The sequence below is a fragment of the Panicum hallii genome, chromosome 9 (assembly GCF_002211085.1).
Source record: "Panicum hallii strain FIL2 chromosome 9, PHallii_v3.1, whole genome shotgun sequence".
Taxonomy (NCBI): domain Eukaryota; kingdom Viridiplantae; phylum Streptophyta; class Magnoliopsida; order Poales; family Poaceae; genus Panicum; species Panicum hallii.
The window spans coordinates 68,033,798-68,060,701 of record NC_038050.1 but is presented as its reverse complement, the minus strand read 5'-3'; the positions used below and the strand labels follow the sequence as shown (position 1 = coordinate 68,060,701).

General features: G+C 50.1%; 4 protein-coding genes across 5 annotated transcripts; 1 reads left to right on the top strand and 3 right to left on the bottom strand.

Moving 5' to 3' along the window:
* Positions 1-102: 102 nt before the first annotated feature.
* Positions 103-3,103, bottom strand: LOC112878065 (heat shock 70 kDa protein 8). The gene is made up of 2 exons (XM_025942463.1): positions 2,840-3,103; positions 103-2,062 (listed from the first exon to the last, which is right to left on the bottom strand). Exon 2 carries the CDS (start codon positions 2,059-2,061, stop codon positions 325-327), a length of 1,737 nt encoding a protein of 578 aa, XP_025798248.1. The 5' UTR covers position 2,062; positions 2,840-3,103; the 3' UTR covers positions 103-324.
* Positions 3,104-10,842: 7,739 nt separating this feature from the next.
* On the top strand, positions 10,843-14,009 carry LOC112876723. Its single transcript, XM_025940891.1, has 7 exons — positions 10,843-11,041; positions 11,144-11,261; positions 11,662-11,750; positions 11,880-11,926; positions 12,004-12,092; positions 12,813-12,946; positions 13,050-14,009. Exons 1-7 carry the CDS (start codon positions 10,949-10,951, stop codon positions 13,818-13,820), a joined length of 1,341 nt encoding a protein of 446 aa, XP_025796676.1. The 5' UTR covers positions 10,843-10,948; the 3' UTR covers positions 13,821-14,009.
* A 3,197-nt stretch (positions 14,010-17,206) lies between these two features.
* Positions 17,207-20,135, bottom strand: LOC112874002 (superoxide dismutase [Cu-Zn] 2-like). 2 transcript variants are annotated; one of them, XM_025937135.1, is made up of 7 exons: positions 19,940-20,135; positions 19,750-19,851; positions 18,857-18,952; positions 18,724-18,755; positions 18,563-18,638; positions 17,655-17,746; positions 17,207-17,446 (listed from the first exon to the last, which is right to left on the bottom strand). In XM_025937135.1, the coding sequence occupies exons 1-7, from the start codon at positions 20,040-20,042 to the stop codon at positions 17,234-17,236; spliced, it is 714 nt and encodes a 237-aa protein (XP_025792920.1). In that variant the 5' UTR covers positions 20,043-20,135; the 3' UTR covers positions 17,207-17,233. The 2 variants fall into 2 exon arrangements, with proteins under 2 accessions (XP_025792920.1, XP_025792921.1); XM_025937136.1 differs by having other exon boundaries at positions 17,273-17,446; positions 17,693-17,746; positions 19,940-20,119.
* Positions 20,136-22,906: 2,771 nt separating this feature from the next.
* On the bottom strand, positions 22,907-26,523 carry LOC112873999 (tubulin alpha-2 chain). Its single transcript, XM_025937129.1, has 5 exons — positions 26,246-26,523; positions 25,566-25,780; positions 24,930-25,129; positions 23,520-24,028; positions 22,907-23,415 (listed from the first exon to the last, which is right to left on the bottom strand). The coding sequence occupies exons 1-5, from the start codon at positions 26,356-26,358 to the stop codon at positions 23,106-23,108; spliced, it is 1,347 nt and encodes a 448-aa protein (XP_025792914.1). The 5' UTR covers positions 26,359-26,523; the 3' UTR covers positions 22,907-23,105.
* Positions 26,524-26,904: the final 381 nt, after the last annotated feature.

Genomic DNA, 26,904 nt, shown 5'->3' with positions numbered 1-26,904 from the left:
GGCTCTTCCAAGTTTTTCCAGCAACCCAAGATACACAGACATGTATGCATAAATTGTTACAAGACATTCTCGCGCAATGCCTGCTTTGTACGGCACTCGACAAACTCTGAAAACTCGGAACACGCGCAACATTCATTCGACTACATGTAGGGGTGACACATTATTGTACAAGGATGACACCGATAGCTTCGTTCTGTAGACCGCCCAGCAACGCAAACAGTAGTCGCCCAAGGTCAGGGACCATGAGAGACCACGAGACAGTGAACATTGAGCAACCAGAGTACACACAACGCACTAGCTACTTACGGGGCCACGGTAAGCATCTCAAGGCTGCAGCATCTTGGGGAGAACAGCAAGGTCGAGTCTCTTGCCATACATCTTTGCCAGAGCCTGCCCACACCAACCATGACCATCATCCAGCGTCGGCATCCTCACCTCGATGAAGGGAGGAATGGCTGGCCCTTGAGGCTTGACGACTCCTGCAAACACTCTGAGGACATTGGAAGCGTCGATGTCCATGCACACACTGATCTCAACCGATCCCTTGGGCGCTGGTGGAATGCCAGTGATCTTGAAGTACCCTAACAGATGGTTGTCTTCAGCACGTTCCCCTTCTCCTTCATACACAGCGATGAGTGCTTCAGTCTGGTTGTCGTGTGTCGTTGTGAACAGCATGTCCCTCCTTGCTGGAACTGTTGTGTTCCTGGGAATAATTGCTGCAAAGTTATCACCATCTACGCGGATTCCCAGGTTCATAGGGGTCGCCTGAATTGTCAGAAGATCCAAGGTCCCTGAAGGATCAGTAACTCCCGAAGCGATGGCTCCTTCCAACGCAGCACCTGAAACAGCAGCTTCTAGGGCATCTATGTTCTTGTAAGAGATTTCCTTCTTGCACAAGCCCAGGACAAGGCTTCTGATTCTGGGGATCCTGGAACACCCTCCAACCAATATGACATCATTGATATCCTCTGGGACTAACTTTGCATCAAGCAAGCACTGGTTGATGATGTTCTCGCACTTCTCAAAAATCGCTCGATTAACTTGTTCGAACTCTGAATGGTCTAGCACTTTGGACAATTTCTGGCCATTCCCCAAATCTACATTAATCTCCACAGTCTCCTGGTTAGCCAGTCTGTGAATTGCATCCTGAGTTGCAATTCGCAGTAGACCCATCGACCTTATTCTATCCATTGTCTGACCAGCATATAAAATGTCAAAATTGGGAAGAACATGGCGCATTATATTCTGGAGGATATCCTCTCCACCAACAGTGCATCCTGATAATGCTCTTATTTGAGAAACACCTCCAGCGGTGGCGGCCACAGCTACATCACAGTACCCAGCACCCATGTTAAATATCAGGGCAATTTTCTCGATGCCACTTCCCATGTTGTCGTGCATAAGCTGCTGCTGCTGCTGAGCATACAGAAGTGCGACAGCAGTAGGCTCTGGCATCAACCTCAACACATGCAGCCCAGCAATTGCACAAGCTCTCTCAATCCTAGTCTGTTGAAAGCGACTGAATGCAACTGGAATGGTAAGCACAGCATTCCTCACCGGATGTTTAAGATGCATCTCTACCAAGGCCTTCAATTCAAGCAGAAAGATGGCAAGAACTTCTTCAGGGGTTGTAGATCGCCACATATTGTTCACCAGCGCTGCAATAAATGGTCTCACGCCAATACCCAATGTTTGTACAAGAAAAGGGAGGGTCTTGCTTGCTTGAACTACTTCATCCGTGTCCATTCGTCCAATCAGGCGTTTCATGTTGAATATGGCACTTCCTGACAAGATATCTCTTTCCTCATGTGCATTTTCCTGAGCTGCTCCTCCAGTAACTCCTGCTGAAAGATTGTCATCTTTGAACATGACATATGACCTCATCCCTTTCTGATTGCGGGTGTTTTTTAAGAGCTCAACTTGGTGGCCGTTCCAAACGGCAACACTGCATTTGGAAGTCCCAATGTCAATGCCGATAGCCACATCAGGAAATGATGGCTGTGATTTGTCTTCCCCCGTGGTTTCACTATCCGATGCCACAGTATACAGCTGTTCAGCCATCCTACAAAGCAATATTGCACCCGTTATACATTGTCATCAGACTTGTTCTTTAAAAGACAAGAAACTTTAAAATTATAAAACAAGTACTGGACAAGAGTAGGAACGAGCCAGTCTTTTAACATTTAACATTTAGAGTTAATTCCACAAACCTTCAACTATTTGTGCCTATATGTAAAGAAAACACAAATTTGGCGATCAATTTCATATAACTACAACCACTTTTCGGGTTGAATCAAGTAGTTCGTCTAGCAGTAGTGAGTTGAATCAAGTAGTTCTTCTAGCACTAGTGGTATCAGCCATTATATATTCAGATAGTAGATATGGGCAAACCCTGACAAATTGCGTGTCACTCCTCAATTAGAGGCTTACAAAGCTGTAAACATAAATACAGTGATACGCTGAATTACCACAAAAGGGAAGCGAGGCTTAGGAGGCAAAACGAGCACAATTATACGTACATGATCTGTGCAATTTCATGACTTTCTTCAGTCCCCCTTTCCCATTCCATGTTCAGTGCAAAACCTAGGTGACCCCTAGCGGTATTCAGCAAACGAACCGCACCATCTATCGCCCTATGCTACCGCGAGCTCCGCAAGTCCGCATAGAAGCACAGCATTAGTATCCTAGCAAGGGAACCTACTGGCGGTGCGGATTGCCGAATGCGAGCGTGCAGCATTGACTGCTAACACTGAAAGCATGCTGCACGCATCGCTACAACTAACGAGATCACAGTTCGAAGCAAGGAAGTACAGGTGAAGGGGGCGGGGAGATTACTTACTTGACCAGGCGACGGGGGGTCTCCGGGGCGGGGCTTTGCGACGCTTCTTCAGAGAAGAGAACAGCAGTGGCGGTGCGAGCGTGATCTGTGGGGGTGCGGAGTGGGGGGGAAGGGGGAGGAAGCAGGTAGAAGAAGAGGGAGATGCGGGGCGCCGGGGTGCATCTTCTGGAGACGACGAGAGACCGCGGGCACGCACGCGGCGCGCGCACGCCGACAGGCGTCGCCGCTGAGTCCGCCGAGGTCGGTCGGGTTCTTCCTGGAAGAGTCGGGAAGCGCGGGGGAGAGTGTACGCTTGTGTGGACTGAGCATGGCCTGATCGATCGCCGCGTAGCCGCCCGACCTGGGCCCTTGCTGCAACTGCGTGTGCCTGGTCTGTCTTAGATCTGGGCCCACTAAATGGGCCAATGAAACGTGATCTGTTGCATCGTTAGTTTATATGGGCCCAATCGAAGCTGGAAAAAAAATCTAAGCTCGCTAAGCCCAACCCAAGATGGCATACGGATTTGGGCCTGCCATCGATTTGCGCTCGGGCTGATGATGATTCAGTGCCATGAACTGTGTGACTGACTCTCTGTGAGTACTGTTTCCTTTCTCAGAACATGCAGCAAAGCCTCGCCGTGCAGTTTAAACATGTAAAAGATCCGACAAGTCGATGTTGCCACTGAGGACGAATCAGGCCAAAAATGATTGCCCTCACCTCTCCCCCTCCTCCGGTCTCCGGGGACCTGATTACAGTACACCACTTCAGCACCAAAGAATTGCTATCGTCTTCCCTCTTTGACAACTGAGCCATGAATCATTCCCAAATCCCAAGCCCCCCAAGTAGACAAGTTCAAACTCGGATACAGGTAGAGCGACCTGCACCGCACTGCGCATCGGCACGTCAGACGCTAGATCCGGAACCGGAACCCCCTCCTCCCACGCTCAACGCCAGCCGGCGCCAGTAATCACCGCGCCCCGTCGAAAAATCTCCCGAACACGAGCCCCATTTCCCGCGCGGGTGCCGGATCACGAGCAGCCGGCAGCCCAGCGGACACGGGGAGGTAGCGGCGGTCAGTTCAGCCAGCCAGTCGGCCACCGCGAGCACAGCATGGCTGCGCCCCTGTGCGCTGAAAACCCGCACGGCCGCGCATCGAGAGCGGCACGGCTGAGGCCTGAGGGGACGTGCGTGCATGGGGCACAGGAGCGAGTGGTAAGATTAGCGGCATGATTGGGCGGGCTGGACCCCGGCACGCAATCGCTGCGGGGCTAGTGGGTGGGAGATCGTCGATCGTGTCCGGCGAGAAGTGAGAACCCAGGAAAAAGAACACCCGCGGGACTTGCTCTCATCTCTGATCCTCTCTCTCTCTCTCTGTATCTGTCTCTACGTGCATCACTGGATTGTTTGAATCCAGCGGCCAGATCCATGCAAATAAAGTGCAACGACACAGGTGTGGAACAGGGCGATCCGTTGCGGCGCTGGTCGTCGCTCACCGCTCGCCGCGTGGACTTTTACGAGAGCAGTTCTGAGTTCTAGCTAGACAGATCGACCAGTGGTACCACCAGACCAGGCAGCAATTGTCCGTCGTCCAAGCAGTTTTTTTGTTTCAAATTTGAAACCCTGACTGCCGCCGATAACTCCCGGATACTGAGATACTGCTACCTCATACCTGGAGCTGGCTTGGCTTTGGCTATCATAAGCCAGCTGCCGCCGGGTGACGACCAATGGAGTGATCGAACGGACGGCCCTGCAGGAAGGAACAACGAACAAGACAAGGCCACACGCGACGCACGCTTGAGCGTGTCGCGCCGCGCGCTGCGCGTGCGTGTCACGGCTTGGGAGTTCGCAGCAGGTTCCCGCGCGTGGGGCCCCGAGACAGTGGCTGGGTGGCATCGACCATTAAGAACATGATGAGCGCGAGGCATGATTGTCAATGATGCCCGAATCCTTCCTTGCACGGCATGTTGAGCGATTCAAACGCGGTTGACCCCGGCCGGCACGATCCACAACCATACAATACTCGCGCTTTTGGATTTGTCCACTACTAATAGTATTCTAATGACTTGAGGGCGGTGGTTAAGCTATAGCTGCATCGCCACACTGCAGCTTTGCTTTGCGTGGTGAGAACTGGAGGGTCCTAGCAGTAGCTGTTCGTCGAGTAGGTGAGGTAGGGGGTGCAGACATGGGGGCCCGGCGCCCCGACATTCCGCGTGATCCGCGGTGGTCCGCCCCGTAAATCATTGCGCCCCCAGTGGCCTTTTCCGGAAACGAACGAGAGCGCTAGCTGCGACCGCTGCCGGAACCAACCTAATTTCTCAGTAGGGGCCCGAATCTGATCGCCCTCTCCCCTTGGTTGGTAGCACTGCAGCTCTAGGCTCCAGCGCGCCCACCCGCCTACCGCGTACGTGACCCGTCGCAACGAGTCCGCGTACAGTGCCTGTACTCACAGAGTTGGGAACATTCCTCCTAGCTACCGAGCACTGCGTGTGCAGCGGCTGTATGCGCTGTGAGCAGTAGTCGTCTTCGGATTTCGCGCGATCTGTCCAGATGAATTCCGTTTCTGTTTCTGACTCGAGAGGAACTGCATTTTTTTTAAAAAGGGCAGTATAAGAATTGCATTGCATCCGATGGGGGAAACTTTGCAGTAACTTTGAGAAATATTTAAAAAAAACTGAACTTTTGAGAAATACGACCAGTACGTGTGGAAGCTCTTGCATACACACGTCACCTCACCTGTCAGGTAATCCTATAGAAAATACGCGTACTACATTATATATAGGTCAATGACTGCCTGCAGGTGGCCGGGAATGGTGATTGTTTATTTGACAACTTCGACGCTGGGGTAGGTTTGCCTGAAACCGCGCGCATGCATACATGCACGAGCTCTCTCTGATCGCCCAGCTAGCTAGCTAGGGCGTAGCTAGTGGAGCTGCTGAGGCAGTCAGGCAGGGAGCTAGCCATTTGGACTGACCGAAACCTGCCGCTTGTTCTTGCATCATCTCATTGCCGACAAGGACCTGAGTACGCCTCGTTCAGCGTCGAGCTTCTCGGGGAGATGAACGGTAAGCTGGGAAATCGCAGTCAAGGTGCTTGCCCTGTTTGGCTCTGGCGTGGCGCTCGATCATGTGAGAGGGATGGTACATTCGTACCTCGCAAAATGGCAACCTTCAAATGGGAAATGCATGCCCTGCCTCGTACGAAGCCTGAGCCCAGCGGCTCGATCGAGTGCAGGCAGCAGAGCCATTGGAGTTCTCTCATCCCCATGACGGCCCGATGGAAGCAACACGGCCTTGGAGTACATACTGGTAGTCTGCTGCAACACACATGTCTTCTTCTTCTTTTTCTAATGAAAAAAATAGAGAACCAGTACAGGCACCATCATTCATATCTGCAGATTTTCTGTTGTTTCATGTACGAGCACCAACGTATCAAATTTTCAGAAATCTAAATATGGAATCATTTTTTTCTCTCAGATGATTTGTAAAATGAAGCTGTTCTGTTCATCATGGCTTCATGAAAAAAAATGAAATCGCGCGGAGAGAGCCGAGCCGAGCCGAACCCACCAAATCCATCAATCAATCGACCCATCCACCGATCGAGCAATCACGGGGCTCCACCATGGCCACCATGGTGGTGTCGCTGCAACGCAGGCAGGCAGGCAGGCAGGCGCGGGTAGAGCTAGTGGTAGGCAGGGGGCCAGGCCAACCGCTGCGGCGACGGGATGCGTCGACGCTGACGCGAACCCGCCGGACCTTGCGAGACTATCCCAAACAATGGAGGCAGCAGGCCCGGAGCCGAAACAAAACCAACCCCAATGGGCGACGCAGCCCCTCACCCTCAGCGCCAGCGCGCGCCTGCCCGGCCTATCCCCTCTCGCGTCCCCGTCTCCCCCGTCGCCTCATCGTCCTCGTCCTCGGCCCCGGGATTCCGCCGGGCGCAAGCCGACGCGGCGCTCGCCGCCAACTCGCCCGACCCGACCCCCGCGCGCGTCCCCTCCATGGGTCAACCAGCCCAACCAGGCCATGCGTTGCAACTTGCAAGTTTAGTTTGCATGCGTGCATGCATGCAACGCACGCTCGCCGGTGGAGTTCTCCTCTGTTTCCCGGCGTCGGGGACTGTAAAAGGCGGGCAGGCCCCACGGCGGCGGTGGCGGCGTCTGCCGACGGGGACCGGACGGCGTGCTCGGCCTCGGCTTGGGTTGTATGCTGCACGGGGATCTTTGGACTCGGGGGGTCGGGAGGAAAGCTGGAAAAGGGCGGTTAGGTAAGCTGCCAGCACTGTCGCGGCCGTGGCGGCCAGTTTTTTGCGGATAAAGGCCCGGGACGAGGTGCCGCTTTTGCTCGTCTCGCGCCTCACCGCCGGCAGTACTGTGTTTGGCTGCCGGCTTGCCCGCGAGGGCGCCGCACGCATACGTCAGTAGTGGGACTGAAGGAAGCTTTCCATTTCGAAATCTTGTCCGGGCTGGGCCAGGCCTGCGTGCCCAGTTAGGTCCAGTGCCGGCTCACGGGCTCCGATCCAACAACCTCAAGCCCAGCCCTATCCAGATCCAATCAAGGCATGGTAGAGCGCTAGAGGCGCCACTACCGGGAATCTTATTCGCCCACCGCGCCCGGATGTTTGAGATTCGTGCGAAAGCCTATGTTTCTTGGATCTTCTCCACCCCAACCCTAAGATAACTCCTCTCTCTGCCTTCTGCCCTCCCCCGTTCCCGCCGCCGCCCCCGCGCGCAACCGGCCGTGTGCTACCGCCGGCCCGGCACGCCGCACCTACACGGCCCTGCAGCGCGCAGCCGCCGCCGGCCCCGCTCGCCACATCTTCTTCCCCTACGCTGGAGAAGAAGATATGGCAATTGATTTTGAAAAAAATATTCTAGATTTTGATAAATATTTAATCTATGCTCTTAATATGTTAAAATAGTTGGTAAAAAATATTGAATCTACTATTTTTAAATGTTGATCGATTTTTCATAAAATGTTGAATTCAACTTTTTATATTATTGAATTTTGCTGAATTCAGATCTTTAATTTGGATTCCATACACTATTTTTATTGTTACTTAGCCTTAGCAGGTTTTATAGACGTATGCCTTATCCATCCTCCGAAAGGTATATAGGAGCCCCCGCCACTACCACCACTGTGGGTGGCGCTGCTGGGTGCCTGCGTGCAAATCTTGTACCCCTCTGTTGGTCGCCCACTAATCCACTATCTACCTGAGTACCTGAGCTGGTTTCATGTCCATCTGTCTCGTCGTGGACACGCATGCCCGATCGTGCAGGTGCAGCCTTGTGAACCACCAAAGCTCCAAAGCAATGGCTCGATCGATCCATCACTGAGGCACGCAACGAGGCTCTTCAAGCTTTTAAGCTTTGGTGGCAGCAAAGTAGCGAGCGAGACAATCATTGCAGCACGGGATCAACAATCAATCGGCAATCATTTGCGCGGCACGTACTAGTTGGCACTAATTTGAAGTTCAAACATTCCTATTGGATACAGTTACGCTGTACTTGTTAACGGCACACAAACGCCTAGACCTGCACTTGTTAATTCGTGCGAAACCGATTGCTGCATGCTAGCTAGCTTGCCCGAGTTTGCCATGGCCCATGGCTGATGCATGGCTCCCACATTTCTCCGTGACCCAGCATAAGCAACGGAGATTCGGGACGAAACAGCAGCAGACGGAGGGCCATGGTAGGTAGGTAGCTACGATGAGCTGCCGTGACAATGACCCAGACCTGCGTACGGGGCGATCGGAGTAGTCCATGGCGAAAAGGCGCAGCGGCGGTTGGTTGTGTGATGCAGTGATGTGTCATCGTGCATGGCGGCGAAAGCCACCGAGATGCCAAGGCAGCCCTGACACGGATCGCCGAGATCACATGATCGAGTGCAGGCCCAACGAAGACTTCTCCCATCGCCGTCAAGGCTATTACCTCTCGCTGTCCCCGGCCCGGCCTGTACGTCGAGATCACAAGCCTAGAGGGCCAGGCGTGCAAGCTAGCTACCAGTAGCTACGGTTGATGCTAATCCCGGACGAGAGCGGCGCTAATGGACACCCCTGATCACAGGTTGCCTGTTGCTCGCTTGGTGGTTAGCCACGGGGGAAACCCCACGTGCGAACAGCAGCGGCGCATGCATGCGTACGTCTCGCGATCGAGCTCGATCTCGACGCATGTCCGGCGTCGGCGCCGAGCCAGCCGCCATGCATGCGCGGGTGCCCGCTACCTTGCTGCGCGGCGAGCGCGACGCCCCAACCGACGGCTGGTCTCTTGCTATGCAGCGACGCATGCATGCAGTGCAAGGGCTTCCCTGCTTCTCTGCTTCGGCTATGCCGGTGACGACGTTTTGTTTCAGAGAATAACACCGCTAGTCGAAGCATCGTGACATGTGAACGACTGTAGAAGCCTGACCGCGCATGTCCGCTCCATTGGCATGCATGGTGTCTTTTTTTTTTTTGAAAATAAAAACTTTAGTAGCGACGGGCATGATGATAAAAATTGACAACTTTTATTGAGCGAATAAAAGTTTACAAGTCATGTGTAATTTATTAACTACGATCCATCTACTATAAGTTAGCTCTCCGTCCAACTAATGGATCAACTAACCTCCACCACCATTTAAACAGAAAATTGATGTTTAACTTCCTAAGGTTTTCACCCCTAAACCCTGTTTCTTCTTGCTCCTAAGGATTTCAGACCACTTTGTCAAGGTGATACGTTTTCTCTTGGAGCTACCACCTTGCCAAAAGAAATTTCTTATCACTTTGTCCATTCATGACATAACAGTTTTTAAAGTAAATATCAATGGCACTCTGATGACTACCACCTCGATCAACTCATTTGAAAGAACTGGTCTTTAATCAAGACATCATTTCAAAAAGATTAAGGAGTACTTTCAAGTTTCATGCCTTCCCAGCATCATCTTATCGATCCAATTGGCAGCCATTGAGTGGATATCCCATAAATTGAGATGGATTCATCATCTTGCCTCATCTAATCCCGTAAACTCATGATGGAATCATTGTATCCCATCATGAGTTGATGCTTGCTGGCTTTCGCATCATACACTAACCTACATAGCTCCATCTATTGCTTCTGCCACGTCTGCAACCATCATCTAATTGTTGGTAGCCCTATATCCTGACATTCATGCATTGACTATCCTGTGATGGGTAAGTTGCTTGGCTCCGGCTTTCCCGAGCATCTATACCAAGATTTCTTGAACCTAGTGACGTAGATGCATGTCATCATGTATTCATGTTTGGTTCTATGATGTATGGTTGGTTGGGTAGACATTCATGATTTTCAATGAACTGTGTGCCCATGTGGGCATTAGGTTGTAACGCGTCATCTTGGCTTGGTAGCAAAGCTCAACCACTACGTTCCATCGGGCATGGTCCTAAACGAATTGACCGGATTGGGAAAGATACTACACACACAGGGGCGGAGCTAGGATTGAAATGATCCTGGTGCACTCTCCATTACATAGAACAAAATTGATATATTTGCATGGTAAATATTGAGTAACCCACTAGAAATTTATTTTTCACCATTGGTGCATCACCAGGGAAAGCCAATGTGGCTTCGCCCCTGACTAGACAGCCAAATATATATGAAAATGTTGCATCCCGTGAGTGTGGATAGGGTGCTGATACAACTTACCAATCACATGGTATATGATTGGGTACTAAGTTTGGATGTTAACTTGGTATTTGAGTGTTAAAAGAAACATTCAATTGTTACACTGACGTCTCAATTTTTTTCCTAGTGATTTCTTAGTTTGAATCGGCCTACACACGGATTACTTGCTTGGAAACATGGATGCTGGTGGAAGAAAGGAAAACCGGCAAAAGTGGACGTCCAAAGTCCAAACTCCGTTGCCGTTTGCCTTTTGCCGTGTGCTCGTTCCCGTTGCCGTCAGCGCGCGGTCTCGGACGCCCCCGTTCAACCTGTGAGTTGAACGGCACCCCGCCCGGCTTATAATACTCTCTCCTCCTCTCGCTCGCTCGGTCACTCCCCTTTCCTCTCTCACTTCTCTCGCCACCCCACCACACCACTTCACAGTTCACAGTTCACACCACTCCCCTCTTCTACTCCCACCTCCCCTTCTTCCTTCCTCCTCGTGAGAGCTCCAGCGATGGCCATCGACAAGGTGGACGCCAAGGAGAGGGAGAAGATCGAGGCCGTCCGCAAGCTGCTGCGCAAGCAGGCGCCGCTGTCCGCCAAGCAGGTGACGGCCCGAGAACCAGCTAGCTTTGCTTCCTGTACATACATCTCTGCCTCCGTTCGTCTCCCCTAAGCTTGTTTCCTGGTCGGCCATGGCGGCGAGCAGGCGCAGTACTGCAACGACGCGTGCGTCGAGCGGTTCCTGCGGTCGCGGGGGGAGAGCGTGAAGAAGGCGGCGAAGCACCTGAGGACCGTCCTCTCATGGAGGGAGACCGTCGGAGCTGGTACGCTCAGCTCCCATTCGCCGGGAGCTCGCTCCCGCCTCGGCCCCTCTCCTCCTCCTTTCTTTTCGAAATCCGTGGTGGTTGCCTGGTTGGGACATGAACAAAAGGAAGCTGTCCATTAATGCCGCTCTGCTCTGCTCTGCTCGAGCAGCCGCCCGCCGTGGCCTGTTCTTGCAGCTGCCGATAGATACCTACGGCACAGTGCATTTCTAGTCAAGCTACTGTGCCGGCTGCGCAGAATTTATTGCGGTGCCTGCCGATTCGGTTCATTCCTGGAAGTGTTTTCGAAGTACAGTGCGCCAACAGGGCGATCCGTTTGGTGCTATTATGTCTGAATGATTGTTTGCTCGCTCGCTCGTGGAGCTGCTAACAACGGGCCTGCTTTCTCTGTGCGGAGCAGATCACATCATGGCCGACGAGTTCTCCGCCGAGCTCGCCGACGGCGTGGCCTTCGTCGCCGGCCACGACGACGACGGACGCCCTGTCGTGGTACGCATCACACGCAGATCTTGCTAAGTGCCAAGCGTCTGCGGTTTTGCTTCAGACAAACTTTTCTTCAAAAAAATTGCTTCGAACAACCTGATGGGCTCTGACTGGAATCTGTTTCTGTTCACGCAGGTGTTTCGAATCAAGCAGGACTACCCCAAGTTCCACTCCCAGAAATCGTAGGAGCTACTTGCCCGACATGCCCTTTCTTTCATCTCTTCCCCAGCTAGAGCTTCTCACACTTCGGTTTTGGTAGGTTCGTGCGCCTGCTGGTGTTCACGCTGGAGGTGGCCGTCGCGTGCATGTCCCGGTTCGTGGACCAGTTCGTCCTCCTCTTCGACGCAAGTAAGCTACCCGCTGACCCTCCTCACCCTCAGAACCGATACAAAAATACCCCGCGTGCTACGCTCCATTTCGATCTTGGTGGTATTTGTCCTCTGCTCCTCCAGAAAAACGAAGGAAAAAATTCCAGTCAGAGAACGAAGCAGCCAGTGCAGCACTGGCTCTTGCAAGAGCCCAGCCGCGGTGGTCTGGTACTCTGGTTAGTGGCGGTGCGGTACCGCCTCCGCCGGGCAGACGCGCACATGCGGCTGGCTGGCTCGGTGAAGCCTCTGCTCTGTGCTCTGTGCTCAGAGGGTCAGACCCCCCCACCGCACCAGCTGCTGCGTCGGCTCTGCGCCTGCGCTCGCTGTCCCCCCGCGGGCCGCGGCCTCGGGTCCGGTCGGCTCGGGTCGCGTTGCCATGCCCGCTGCCGCGGCGTGGCGTGGCCGTGGTCCCGGGCCTTGACCGAACGAGCGCTTTGGCACGGTGGCAGGCACGGCCGCCGCTTTTGGGGCGGCCGGGCCGTTCTCGCCGGCAGCAGCTCCGCTTCCCGCCGGTGCGGTTTGAACGAAACGAGTAGTAGGAGTAGGAAAAAATGATTGAGCTCGCCCCGGGAAAGTGCGGGCCGTGGCGTCCGCAGGGATTCAGGGAGGAAAAGGGTGTGGACTGTGGAGCGGAGTCGAGTGGGTGGGGTTGACTGGACGGCTGACTGACGAGACGATGCGAATCTCCTTTGCGGCGCAGGCTTTTTCCGCTCGGCGTCGGCGTTCCTCAACCTGCTCATGGGCACGCTCAAGATCGTCGCCGACTACTACCCCGGCCGCCTCCACCGCGCCTTCGTCATCGACCCGCCATCCCTCTTCTCCGTCCTCTGGAAGGTACGCGCCGCTGTGGTTGTCTCGCTGCGCTCTCGGCAATCGGCATTGGGTCAAGGAACGTAACAGTGGCATGCATGTTCGATTCTGCTGCATCCGTGTGCAGGGAGTGCGGCCGTTCGTGGAACTGGCGCCGGCGACGGCGGTGGTGTGCTCGCTGGACTTCGAGGACTCGCTGGAGGACGCCTCGTTCACGGCGTACCCGCGGACGGCGTCGCTGCGGTTCGAGCCGGCGGCGGCGGCGGCCGTCGTGGGGAAGGCCGGCGTCGGCTCGGCCTCGTCGCGGTTCTCCGTCACCCCCACCGACAACCCCGTCAAGCCGTGGTACCTCTCCACCATCCCGGCGTCCGTGGGCTCGCGCTCCGTGGTGCCCACCAGCAGCCCGTCGCTCGTCGGCGCGTCCCCGCTCTCCGCGCGCTCCTTCTCCTTCGCGTCCCCCGCCGCGCTGCGCTCCACGGCCGCCACGCCGCCGCCGTTCCCGCGCGGCGGCGGGGGCGGGCCGCTGACGCCGTCCGCCGCCGCCAAGGGCCAGAAGACCCCGCCGCCGGCGCCGCAGCAGTTCCCGCGGACGCCGCGCCCGTCGTTCCTGCAGTCGCCGTCCATGCTGTTCGCGTTCCGCAAGGACGGGCAGGCCAGCCGCGTGGAGCGCGAGCGCGAGTCCTTCCTCCCGTTCCTGCGCTTCTACCGCCGGCCCTACGACGAGATATCCTACCGCGCCAAGATGCGCCCGCCGCTCGGCGGCCTCATCTCCATCGTCGGCGAGAAGTTCAAGCAGAAGCCGGAGTTCAAGCAGAAGCCGGTGCAGCAGCCGCTACGCCGGCACGCCGGACTTCACCAGCAGCACCACCACCATTACCAACAGCAGCAGAGGATCTGATCTCGATCGGTGCTGCGTGGCGACCCGAGAATTTTCTCCATACAGCATAACTCCGATGCCATATTATGCTAAGTTAATCTTTTGCCAACTTTTTTCCCTCTCTCTAGTTCTTAGCGCCTATGATATTCTTGAATCCATGTATAATAACATCCCAAAAAATGTGAGTAAAATCAACCCCTTTCTGCACCAGATTCTTGCTGATCTCACTGTGATTGGCTGCTGTTCATCTCTCGGTTTGGTCAATTCAGCATGTGCTTGGCTCGAACCGAAATTTTAAAATACAAAAAAAAAACTTTGGACAGTAAAGTAGTATCATACGACGACAGCAAGGGCTTGGACTCGTTTCAAAGTTCAAACACGCGACAATGTCACACGACAGCACGAGTCCACGGCCTCCCAAACAGTTCAGCGCAGAAACCAACCGGCAAGGCTCCATGGCTCCATGCGTGATGATGCACGACCGAGTTAGGACGGGGCCCTCGCTCTGAGGTCACCTCCCGTTGAGAAATTTCAAACGCTGAGAGCGAGGAGGAAGAAAGTGACGTGGAGATCGAGTCACGACGGTTTTTTCCTTTCCGAGCTTTTGCCGTAACCCTGTCGGCCACTCCGTAGAACCCCCAAATCATCCGTTAAGCAGCAGGTAGTATTTCGTGGAGCCTACAAGCAATACGGTTCGACCACCTTTTGATTTTTCAACCTGTTTTTCTGTGTAAGTTGGTTTTGCTTTGAGGTCATCTGGGTTGACACTTTGTGCTTTCCTACGAGAGCTTACAAAAAACAAAGCTGGTCATGATGGAGATGATCACAAAACACATCATTTCCTTTGCTTTGCATCGATCCAAACTGAAATTTAAACTAGCAGTAGCAAACGTTGCCAGCCGGCGTGAGCAGCTAACCTCTTTTTTCCCCGGCCCTCGAGTTCTGGTAAAGCAAAGCCGTGCGAAAGCACAGGGGGTGCATGGGGTGCAATCCTGAATCCTCTTTCTGTGACCGCCGCTGCTAAAACAATTGATCGCCGGCGCCAGTGATGCGGTTGCTTTCGTTGATCCAGAGGCAGGATCTGCTCCGTGTGGGCCGGCCTGGATCCATCTTTGGTTTCGTCCGAGAAGGATCGCTGCGTGCTCCGTTTGGGCAAACTGGGGGGCAAAAAATTGGCTGGAACAGTCCCATCTTTTCACACGGTTCACATCTGCTTTGATTTGTTGCGGACTCCGTGCTGGAAATCCAAAGTATTGGGCGCCTGCTCTCTGGGTTTTTGTTGGATTTCGTGTGTGCAGTCTTACTAGATTTTACTGCTGCTGCTACATGTATCAGAGTGTGTAATATCTACATGGGCCGGTGTGTGTGAACTCATCTTTCCAGACATGGGAGCTATGCAATTGACTGCACTCGCACCGTTGGATATGTTGGTTTTGATCATTACTCTGGATAAATCAACCTTGATTGCTTCTAAAGGTTCTCAAAAGATGAAGAAGAGAGCATTGATCAACGATGTGATTGAACTCAATCTTGGTAACTATACTACACTGGTATAAAAATGAATGAAGCGAAAATAAGAACCGAAACGAAAGCGAATTTTGACTCTCCATGCCCTTCCTTTTCAAACCCATGCGTGTCGCATTTCTACGTTCCTTTTGAAGTACCTTTGTGTTGGTATAAACTTGTTAGTGATTCTTGCCTTGGTATATACTAGTAGTCGAGTTACACGTACATGCATGTGTGAGTATGCGACCTTCTGTATGTATGTTCTTGTACAAATATTTTATTCTGAAAGTGTATGGATCCAGGAGAATAACAAACTTTATGCTAGCTATTCTGGCTGCACGCATGCACGTACCGACGTGCTACGTAGGTAGGTGCACCGTGTACCTTTTGGCACGATCTCTCGTGGACAAACGGAAGGAGAGAAAATTGCAAGCCGGATGGGTAGATTCGTGAGTCGTCACGGGTGACGGGCCAGGCCAACCAGTCCCTTCGTACCTCACCAAGACACGACGCTACGACGGAATAGTATACCTGGCCACAGGCTTCGGACCGCAGGAACGGTCGGTCTGCCTCCCCCGCGCATCGGACGGAGAGGACGCACGCGCGCGCTGCAACGCCGGTGTCGCCACGGCAACCCCGCGGCACGGCACGCACGCTCAGGCCAGGGCCCGGAGGACACGCAAAAATAATGGTGTCGCCGCCCAGTCGCCCACGGATGCTGCCGGCCGCGCGCGCCGTGGCTCGCACGCCGTCGACGGCCGCCCGGCCCGTCGCCCAGCCGCCCTCCAGGCATCCCGGGCGCGGCCACGTACGCCCGCGCCACTCGGGTCGCGTTCTTTACCCGTCTCAAACTTGCCGCAAGGCACCGTTCGGTTCGCGACCCCGTTCGCGCGCGCGCCCCCCTCGTGCTCGTCTCGATCCCACAAAGTCCACGAGCCGCTTTTCCGTGGCGGCATCGGCCGGTGGCGCGTGCCGCGCGCGGGCGGTGTCCGTAGCCGGCGTCGCGGCCCCGCGGCATCCGGCTGCGCCCGCACGGCGCCCGCCCGGGGCCAAGCGGGAAGGCGCCAAGGCCACCGCGCCCTCCGATCCTCCCGGGCTCGGCCGACCGGTCCGTCTCCCGCGCACAGTTTTATGCCGACGGGCGCGCGCGTCGCGCCGAGCCCGGCGCGCATCGTTGTTTGGGACGCGCCTGGGCAGGGCGGGCGCGGCACGGCTTGGCGCCTGACGTCTTCCCGGGTGTCCGGTTCCCGTCGAGGCATTTCTTGCTAGGGCTGACCTTGGTATCGGCATCGCCGGGGCCTAAACAAAGTTACCGTCTTGTAAGCCGTATTGACGCTGCCTGTTCTCTTGTTCTTGTCTGCTTCTACCTTGCGAGAAGCTGCAGTTGTTCAGTGTCTAGGGACTGGGAACTCACTCCTCGCGAGGATCAGCCGGCCGGCTGCTGCGCAGGACGTCATATGCTGTCAGGCGATTGATTCTTGTGCAGCAAGAAGGCTGATCAAAACGAGTCTGGATCAGTGAATGAACATATTTGAATCAGTTAGCAACGGGATGTAGCACGAGTTTGAAGTTGAAACAAAAGGATTGAAGGGAAGAAGACGGTCAGGGCAGGTACGAGAGTGATCAGTGATCCAGGGGACACGGTGAAATGAATCCATGGCCAGATTTACCATCACAGGAAGAACGTTTGGTTGGTGACCCGGTGGAAGCAGACCAAATTTGAGTCAATACCAGTATACCATAATAGAGCTTGCCATTCGATTAAAGGCATTTCTAGTGCACGAATCCAAAAGCAGCACCATTTTTAGACCTTGTAGCTTTCCCTTTCAAAGGGGTTTTGCACATAGGCTTATAGCTACTGATAAGCACAGATACCATTGTTCAGGACATGCAGAAGTCAATGCAAGAATCTACTGGCAATTTTCTTCTTATTCCGATAGTAATAAGATTATTGTATACATCACTGAAGACAGTAAGGGTACTAAAATGTTTAGTCTTGAAATGGTCCAGGTCCAGAACAATGCACATCGTTTCCATGTCTCCGCACTATCTGCATATACCATGACATATCCTTTGGTCCTTTTTTTTCTGATGGAACTAAGCTGGTACTTGTTAAACTGAAGACTGAATTCCAATGATACCTGCAAGTTATTGACAGATGTACATGTAAGTCCTTGCAAAAAAGAAGGCAGATGTACATGTAAGTGCCATCGATCAGAGGGGTCATTTATGCAACCTAAAGCAACTTCTGTTATAGTACACGAATCTGTGGATGTACACTTCTAGTTTTAGAACTTTCTGTTAGACTTGCTTCAAAAAAAATTTGTAAGAAAAATGCCAGTCGCTTTCCTGCAGCTTGCAACAATACAGAAAGGCTTTGTCTTTACCACATCCAATTCTAGCTCCTGCATTTCCTGTTGACTTGCTGAGTTCATGGCCACCTTCAAAAATATCAATTGAACATAGTCAGAAGCAGTTAAGAAAATACGAAGATGCCTCACACTAGAACAATTATTAAGGAATCACGAGTTTGCTGATTATTGCAGAAAATGGGAAACAAGGATCAAAATACTTTGATGCTTGAAGTGCAGCAGAGCAATGGGCAGTTGAAAAGAGTATGAAGAAAACATGCAAAACCAGGTTAAAAAAAAGTGCACAAATGAGTGAAGAATTAGGTCAAAACATGGATTTTTTTTCCACTTGTAGCATCCAAATGATATCTGTGGCGATTGAACCTGTAACCAGTACTCATAAGAATTCAACATCCAATGTGTAACTATATGACAACTTTTTAAACAGTTATCACACTATGAATGTTTTTTCTTTAGCCAATGCTATCCCTGTATAAATACTGCTAATGAGCAATCAATGGAGAACAGAATCTCATGAAGCCTTATCTACAAAGCAGAAACAGAGATCAAAATATTGACGAATAGTTCTTGGTTTCAAGTGTTGCATGGCGTAGCAAATGGCATGGTAATGCTGCAACATGGTACTATCCTTGAAGCCACAACTGTCATGATTGAATGAAATAATACACTCTAATATCAACAAATGATATTGGTTTAATTGGCAGTAAAATCTCCATTGAGCAGGTGGCAAAGTCAGTTATTCTGTCTACATCCAACATTCAATAAAATATTTCCAGAAAGACGAGGCCCTATCTACATTAATGATGAACATGCAAGGTATAATAGGGGGCCTTCAATTTTCTAAGAGCTACAATATAATTGCAGTGGTAATACAAGCATACTTACCCCTCCCTAGATCATCAGGATCAGCATGAACAACAACTGCCCTTCCCAGTATGGAATGAGGCCCACTCAATGAAATCTTCAGAAAGAAGCAGAGACAGATTATCAGTAGATCAATATTCAAAATAACGGGCTCATATTTGCAGCCTTTGAGACAACCAAACCTGTAGGTCCCTTATGAACACTTCTGCAACTCCTGAAATAAGTATTTGAGGCATTATTAGGAGACAGGAAATATTTCATAAACATACATGTTCCTTAGAGATTAAAGGATCTTAGATTAGGCTTAGTACTAACCATCTTTGTTGGCTGCTATGTTTCCCAAGTCACCCACATGTCGTTCATCATCAAATGGTGCTCCATGGGGCTTATTGTGAGGGTTAAAATGGGGCCCTATGAAGCAAATAAATCTTTCAGAACAGCAATAAGAATGATGGATACCAGCGAAACTATAACATGTATTGTTGCGAGACACTAGGGAAAAATTGTACAGTAAAAAATATGTTTGCAATAAGCAACTCAATTTCCCTTGATCACGCAGGATCTTACAAAAGGATAAAACCCTTGTACTAGTAATGATGTAGCGTTTGACACCTAGCTGCACTATGGTTCCAGTAGACTAATACGAAGAGGGCAGTAGCTAGCAGTCTGATATTATAGTCATAACAAAAGGATGATGAAATACAGAAATAATGAAACTTATTCCATAGCAAACATTAAATTTCGCAATTCTCTGATTCACTACCAGTTTTGAATGCCCATTTGGCCATTTCATCAATAGCTGCTGAAGTAGTTTCATTCAATAGCAAAGGTGAAGTTAGCAACAGACCAGATGAAGGTTTAGTAAAACCTCTCCTAGACATAGGAATTTCTGCGGTAACATGTATATATACCTTTCCCCTTATCTAAAAGTGCATGTACATATACATAACCAGTATTTATGCACGACAAGCTTGCGTGACATCTGAACCTACCATATCGCTATATCTTCACTGTACAGCTGAACCGGTTCACGAAATCCCCAATTACACAGATTTTACACATCTTGAGGGCTACTTGAGTCGCTTAAAACGTTTCGAGTTTCGACACAGTTGTGATTCACTGGCACATCAAGCAGTATTCCCAATTCGACAGCACCCGTCACAAACCAAGCAACCACGAATCCATGACAGGCAACGAAGGCGACGCACCGGTGGAGTTGCAGCCGTTGGTGGTGTCGCCGAAGACGTGGATGTGGAATCCATGCATGCCCGGAGCCAGGCCCGTGACCTTGCCCCTCACCTCGGTGTACCCTAGCACAGACACGGGGAACAAACATCAGCAGCGAGAAGAGGTGAGCTAGGACTTCCGACGGACCCGCAGAGTTCGAGAGAGCGGTACCGGTGGTGGGGTCCTGGAAGAAGTGTAGGGCGCCGGAGACCGTGCTGTTGGCCCCGCCGCCGATGAGGGCAACCCCCTTGAGTCCGCCGGCTTTCCCTGCCATGTTTCTCCGTCCGCCGTGCCGGCACTGGTTCGGCTTCGTCGGCTCCTCTCTGCCGCTCTCTTTTTTCGCCGTTTTGTCCGACACAAATACACGATTCCATTCGGCCCATCAGATAAATGGATCTGGCCCATCTGGAGAGTAGACCACAGGCGAATTTTTTAAAAAAAAGGGTGAAAAAATTAAATTCGAAAAGGGGTGCCGATTTGAAAAATTTCAGAAAAGATACCTCCCGCCCAATTAATGGGCGGGAAGCGTGGGGCCGGACACCTCCCGCCCACCTAACGGGCGGGAGGTGTCTCTTCGAGAATAAGAAACTTTTCTTATTCGTGAAGAGGTCCCTCCCGCGGCGGCAAAGGCATGGCCTTTTTTTCTTATTTTTATTCAAATTTATGTTTTACAAACTATTTAAAATTTATATTTTTTTCAAATATAAGATTTATTCGCCATACTCTTTTGTATACATATATATTTTTTAAAAAAAATCGATAACAATATTACTCTGCTTCTCATTACTCATGCAGATCGATCTGATCCACTGCGCGGAGGTTGAAACTGCATCTCAGATCACGTTGTTTGACTGTGGAGTATGTGTACCGGAGGCACGGTATAAAGAGAGCTTTCGTCGGATTCATGACAACTTGACGCGAGCGTTACGTGCACTGACGATGTGGGGGCCTCCAGTTCATCTCATGCGTCCGCCCACGTGTACACAGCTGGCCCATCGACCTCTGCAACACCACACGCAGTGTCCAGCGGTACTGCCGCCAGTTCGAGTTGTAAGTCCTTTATAATTGCCATTTCGATCAACTTTAATTTACATGACTAATTTCGTTTGTTTTTATAGTCATGCATTCGACGGCAATGGGATTTTCTTCTGCAAGAATGGAGCCTCAGACGTTTGGCACCTATACTCTAGGAACGTCTCTCCCGTCGGGTTCGACACCAGCTGCTCCATATTCTCAGAGCTATACTCAGCATGCGTGGTCGATGGGAGCTTCTGCACACGGTGGTCTATTCGGTGTGTCGGACTGGGACGGCGGCTCCGTCAGTTTGTCGGAGTTGGAGGCCGGTGGCGCCGGGCCAGACATCATTGGTCCCTACCAGAAGTATGACGCTCCACCTCTACAGTCCTAGAATGACCTGTTCACGCTGGCACCTCCTCCGCCTCGTCCTCACCGTGCTCCAAATGCACTCACGTACTCGGAGGGGCACATGCGTCAACGGCCTAGGACTAGGGGGGAGGACCAAGAGAGCGCGAGGACCGGAACAGGCGGAGTAGATACTCCTGATTCGATGGACTCTATATATTTAAATTATTTTTTATCATACTATTTTATTTTCAATGGCTTGATGTATCGTACTATCGTAATATTTGGATTCTACGTTACAAAACGTTATCGTTTAACCATCTTCGTACGAGTTTTAGATACCGTAATCTTCTTCGTAAAATTGAACTAAAATTTTATATGTATATAAAAGAGTATGGTCAATAAATCTTGTATTTGAAAAAGTATGAATTTTAAATAGTTTGTAAAATATAAATTTGAAAAAAAATAAGAAAAAGAGCACATCCTGCCCGTTGGACAGGCGGGATGCCTTTGCCGCCACGGGAGGGATGGTTAAAATTTCAACTTTTCTTATTCACGAAGAGGCACCTCCCGCCGATTGGATGGGCGGGAGGTGTCCGGTCCCACGCCTTTCGTCCGTTGATCGGGCAGGAGGTACCCATTTTTTGAAATTTTCCAAATCGACACCCTTTTCGAATTTAATTTTTTTAATTTTCGAATTTAATTTTTTTTAAATTTTTTTTTTAAAATTCGACCACCGACAATGTCCACGACCCAGCCGGCCCATGGGAAACATGGATCGTGGGGCCTGCCGATCTCTCCTCTCTTGTCGACCAGCCCCTCCACTCCTCAACGCCGAGCTCCGGCCGGCCACCTCGCCTGCGCGGCTCCGCCTTCCGCCCTCCTCCTCCATTGCCATTCAGCTCGCGCGCCTCTCGTCTCCGAGAGGGAGGGAAGCAGACGATGCCGTCGGAGAGGTGGACCGCGCCGAATCGGCAGTTCGGCATGCTCCTCGCCGCCGTCTCCGTTCACCAGCAGGTCTGCATCTGCACGCTATCCTCTTTATTGGAACCCTACCCTTTTAATATTTTTGAACAACTACCCTACCCTTTTAGTCGGGGTGGAGCTCGAGTAGCTTATTTTCTTCTACTATATGACTCATTTATTCCTACAGCAAAAATCACCTCCGTTAGTTTCTACCACCATAAGTACTTGTCTGACGAATCGATCAGCCCCATCCAATGTTTCATGCAGTTAAAGTTCAGAAATCAGTTACTAGTACTATATCTATGAAGGCATTTGTAAAAGTAGTACGTCTTTGGTATTTTATTTAGTGATTCTGATCCCTGAACAAACATATTAGTACGTATGATCCAATATGGGGGGGTAGTATGGAATTCTTTTTGCATTGGTGGAGTTACTTTTTTGGCTGGTAAGTAATCTTACAGTTTCTCAAGAAGAACTGTGCATACCCGTTGATATAATGGGCATCTCATATACTCATACCATGTAGTCTGTCTCTTTGATAATATGTTCGGTGATCAAGGAACATAGCATCTTCTATGGTGTCCTCACCCATTGATCAGGAAATGCAGCATTTGCTATGGCATCCTCACGCATGGATCAAGAAATGCATTGCACATTGCACGTACTACACTTGTCCTTTTTTTTTAAGGTATCAACATGGTCTCTTATAAAGGTATTTGTATATTGGTGTTTCTAGTTATATTCTAGCAAAATTTATTGAGTTAGGTGGCATTGAAGTTTTTTATGACTAATCTACTAATATAATTTTCATGTGACATTTTAAGACTTATTTTGTTTTATATCAAACCATCATACCAGTTCAACCAATTTTACACTTCTACTCTGCCAACCATGAACAGGTGAAATGCAATAACGAACACGGAAAGAAATGGTAGGACAACAATGCCATCCAAGCACGCCTAGTTGACTGATACCAAAGGAAAGTAAGCATGCTTCCAGATCACATGACTCAATATTCAGCTTCCTCCTCATCATCTTCAATTTCAGCTCCAACTTCCTCATAATCCTTCTCCAGTGCTGCAAGATCCTCCCTTGCCTCCGAGAACTCCCCTTCTTCCATCCCTTCGCCGACATACCAATGAACAAATGCACGCTTCGCATACATGAGATCAAACTTGCGGTCAATACGGGAGAAGACCTCAGCCACGGCTGTGTTGTTGCTGATCATGCAGACTGCTCGTTGCACCTTGGCCAGGTCCCCTCCTGGGACTACAGTTGGTGGTTGGTAGTTTATCCCGCATTTGAATCCAGTAGGACACCTGTGCATGTGGAAACATAGAAAGATATGGTCATGTCTCGTGCAGCTCAGAAGATTACAATCTAATGTATCTGATTTAACAAGGTAAGAGTTGTGAGCATATACCAATCCACAAACTGCACTGCTCTCTTGGTCTTGATTGAATGGACAGCAGCATTCACATCCTTTGGCACAACGTCGCCACGATACATCAAACAGCATGCCATGTACTTACCATGCCTGGGATCACATTTTGCCATCACACTTGATGGTTCAAACACAGAATTTGTGATCTCAGGAACAGAGTGCTGTTCATGGTAAGCCTTCTCCACTGAGATAATCGGAGCATAAGAAGAGAGCATAAAGTGTATTCGAGGATAAGGCACAAGGTTGGTCTGGAACTCAGTTATGTCAACATTAATAGCTCCATCAAACCTCAGCGAGGTGGTCAGAGATGATATAACTTGAGATATGAGCCTGTTCAGATTGGTATATGTTGGGCGCTCAATGTCAAGGGACCTCTTGCATATGTCATAGATAGCTTCATTGTCAAGAAGCACAACGACATCAGTGTGTTCAATCAGGGAATGTGTGGAGAGCACGCTATTATAAGGCTCGACGACAGCAGTTGAAATCTGCAGCAGGAAATGGTTTCAGTACAGCATACTTGTACTTTACAATGACAGGTAAACCTCTGCAAGCTTATAGCTAGCTACATAAATAGTAATGTTGAGAATACCTTTTACTTGCTCTAGCCTCAAGGATACAGATTTATATCTTGTCCTATAAACTCTTATGTAGACAATAAAAAGAATGATTGTTCCCTGGGACAGGGCATAAAATTCTTATGGATATTCACTCTCATCTTTGCTCTGTTTAGAGATATACAGGCTCACATGAATACCAAGGTTATAATTAATATAGTAACACTCATGGAACCCATTGAGAAAATTAATTTTGTTTCAATCAATGATAAGTGAATGTAGGACAGGGAAGGATATCTGTCTGTAGGCAAGCTATGTCTTATTGCAACGACAATTGAACAAATAAAGAGTTCGGCTCACTGATAGAGGTAGCTCAACTGTAATGGCAGTTAACTTTATACTTTATTGGGGGCTCTTCCAGAAACTTGTCAAAAGCAACATACTAGTTGGAGAGAGAAGGAATATGTGAAAAACAACTAGACTAGCTTGCAAAAAAAAAGTATGACACATTACATATCTTGACTTCTCCTTTGAAGTTATTACTATAAGATATTTGATTAATCATCTTGGTTGAATTGAGATCTTTGTCATATAACAAAACTGATGACATGATGAAAATATTTTTGGTCACTGGTACTATGTTATATCCGTATTTTTGCCAAATCAAGGTTCATAATGACCACTGAAGTCATCTTTTTTCAATGTTACACACTGAATACTACAATTTTTTCTTGGGTGGTAAGTACTTGGCAATTTATTGGTGACTGCATAGATGCAAATATGATGACAAAATGATTCATATAGGAATGGTATGAAATTATCATAATAATACCTGCGGTGAAGGATAAATGGTGAATCCAAGCTTCGACTTCCTACCATAATCGACTGATAGACGCTCTAAAAGTAATGAACCAAGTCCAGAGCCAGTTCCACCACCAACAGCATTGAAAACTAGAAAGCCTTGAAGACCAGTGCAGTTGTCTGCCAATTTTCTTATCCGATCAAGGCAAAGATCTATTACTTCTCTTCCAACTGCAACAGAAAAATAACTTCAAAAGGCTCTCAGTCCCCAAACAGGATAGGTATTAATAAGAGCATCTGACAGTTTCCCAAGCATTGTTTTTGAAGTAAGATGCCCTAAGTTTTTTTTTTAAAAAAAGTGATGTTGCTTGTATAGTACGATAAGTAGTTCCAGCTTAGAATGACTGAATATTTAATTTATAGATCCTGTCCCGTGTAATATCCAACTTTTTGTGGGTTAGTTCAACCTGTCCCTTTCTAGATTTATTCAAATAAATAAGTATATAGTTTACCCAATTTATAAATGCGCCCAGAGTACTCCACAATTCAAGATAGCATTTCCAAACTCTAAGAGTTATTATACCCTGATCAATATAGCATTTTAAATTGCTGAAGAGATTTTCTTTTCCTCAGGAAATGGCTCAAGGTGAGGCACGGCATATCACACCTGTGTAATGTCCACGGGCGAAGTTGTTCGCAGCGTCTTCCTTGTGGGAGATGAGCTGCTCCGGATGGAAGAGCTGGCGGTATGTCCCGGTCTTCACCTCGTCGATAACTGTGGGCTCCAAGTCAACGAACAAGGCTCTCGGAACGTGCTTCCCCGCGCTCGTTTCACTGAAGAACGTGTTGAATGCATCCCTCGCAACCCCAACAGAGGTGTCACTGCAAGGCAACGGGCAAAAAACAGAGAAATTGAATACTGCAACAGGTGAGCTATGCATGCAAATCGGAGGCCAGTCACATGCTTATCCTCCCTGATGCTTGTTTCACAAAGAAGCTTCTTTTATATGCAGATAATTTTTTCCCGTCTTTTGATCGTGGCCCTTTTCTACTTTTTAAGCAAGTGGTTTTGGATGCAGGGGTGTCATCAACTCATAAAGAAAAGTTTCAGAGCATCCGACAAAGTTTCTCAAGCTTTTGCTTTGGGCTTTCATCCAGTAAAGATCGTCCTCAGGATTTATCTCTGAAAAATCCTTTTTGAGGCTAACACAGAAGGCAGCGCTATCTCAGATAAACAACCCGATGTGGAATCACTACGGAAAGATCAAATTCGACAGAATTTTCAAAGAAGGATGAGATGAATAAAGAGTCAGAAGTGCGAGAATTGGCTTAGAAGGGGGGCCTCACCTGGGCATGAGGCCATCAGGCTGGATACCATGCTCGAGGCAGTAGAGCTCCCAGCACGAATTCCCCACCTGGATGCCCGCCTGCCCGATATGGATGCTGATGATCTCCCTCATATCTCCGTCTCTCCGTCTCTCTGTGCCTCAGTTCTGCGGCCCTGGGAGCGCAGGAGCAGACACCTGCACGGGGAAGAAGCCTGCGAACCGAAAAGGCTTGCACCACTGCACACGGGGAAAGGGCGTGCCCCTGAGCAGACGGGAGAAAAAGAGGACAAGGCAGCGCAGCTGCGTCAAACCGGAACGTTCTTCAGAAAGCAGAAAGCGACCGATGGAGTGTTGCGACACTTCGCCCACGTCGGACGGAAAGCGACCCCTATGGACAAAGGTGGATTGGCTAGCAACAACGATTACTCCTAGAGGGGGGGGGGGGGGGGCTATGGGACTGCAGATGATGATGATCCACTCCAATCTGTCTGCTACCTTGGCTAGTGGCTGGGGAGTGATGGAGTTCAAGGCAACTTCATTTCTCTGGTTCCTGCAGGACTGTACACATGCCGCTGGCGAAACCTACGCTCTTCTTTTCATTGGGGCCTTGTGTAAAACCTAATAAATACTCTTTCGTGATCTGACATCTAATGTGGGAATTGAACTGCAGATCAGATC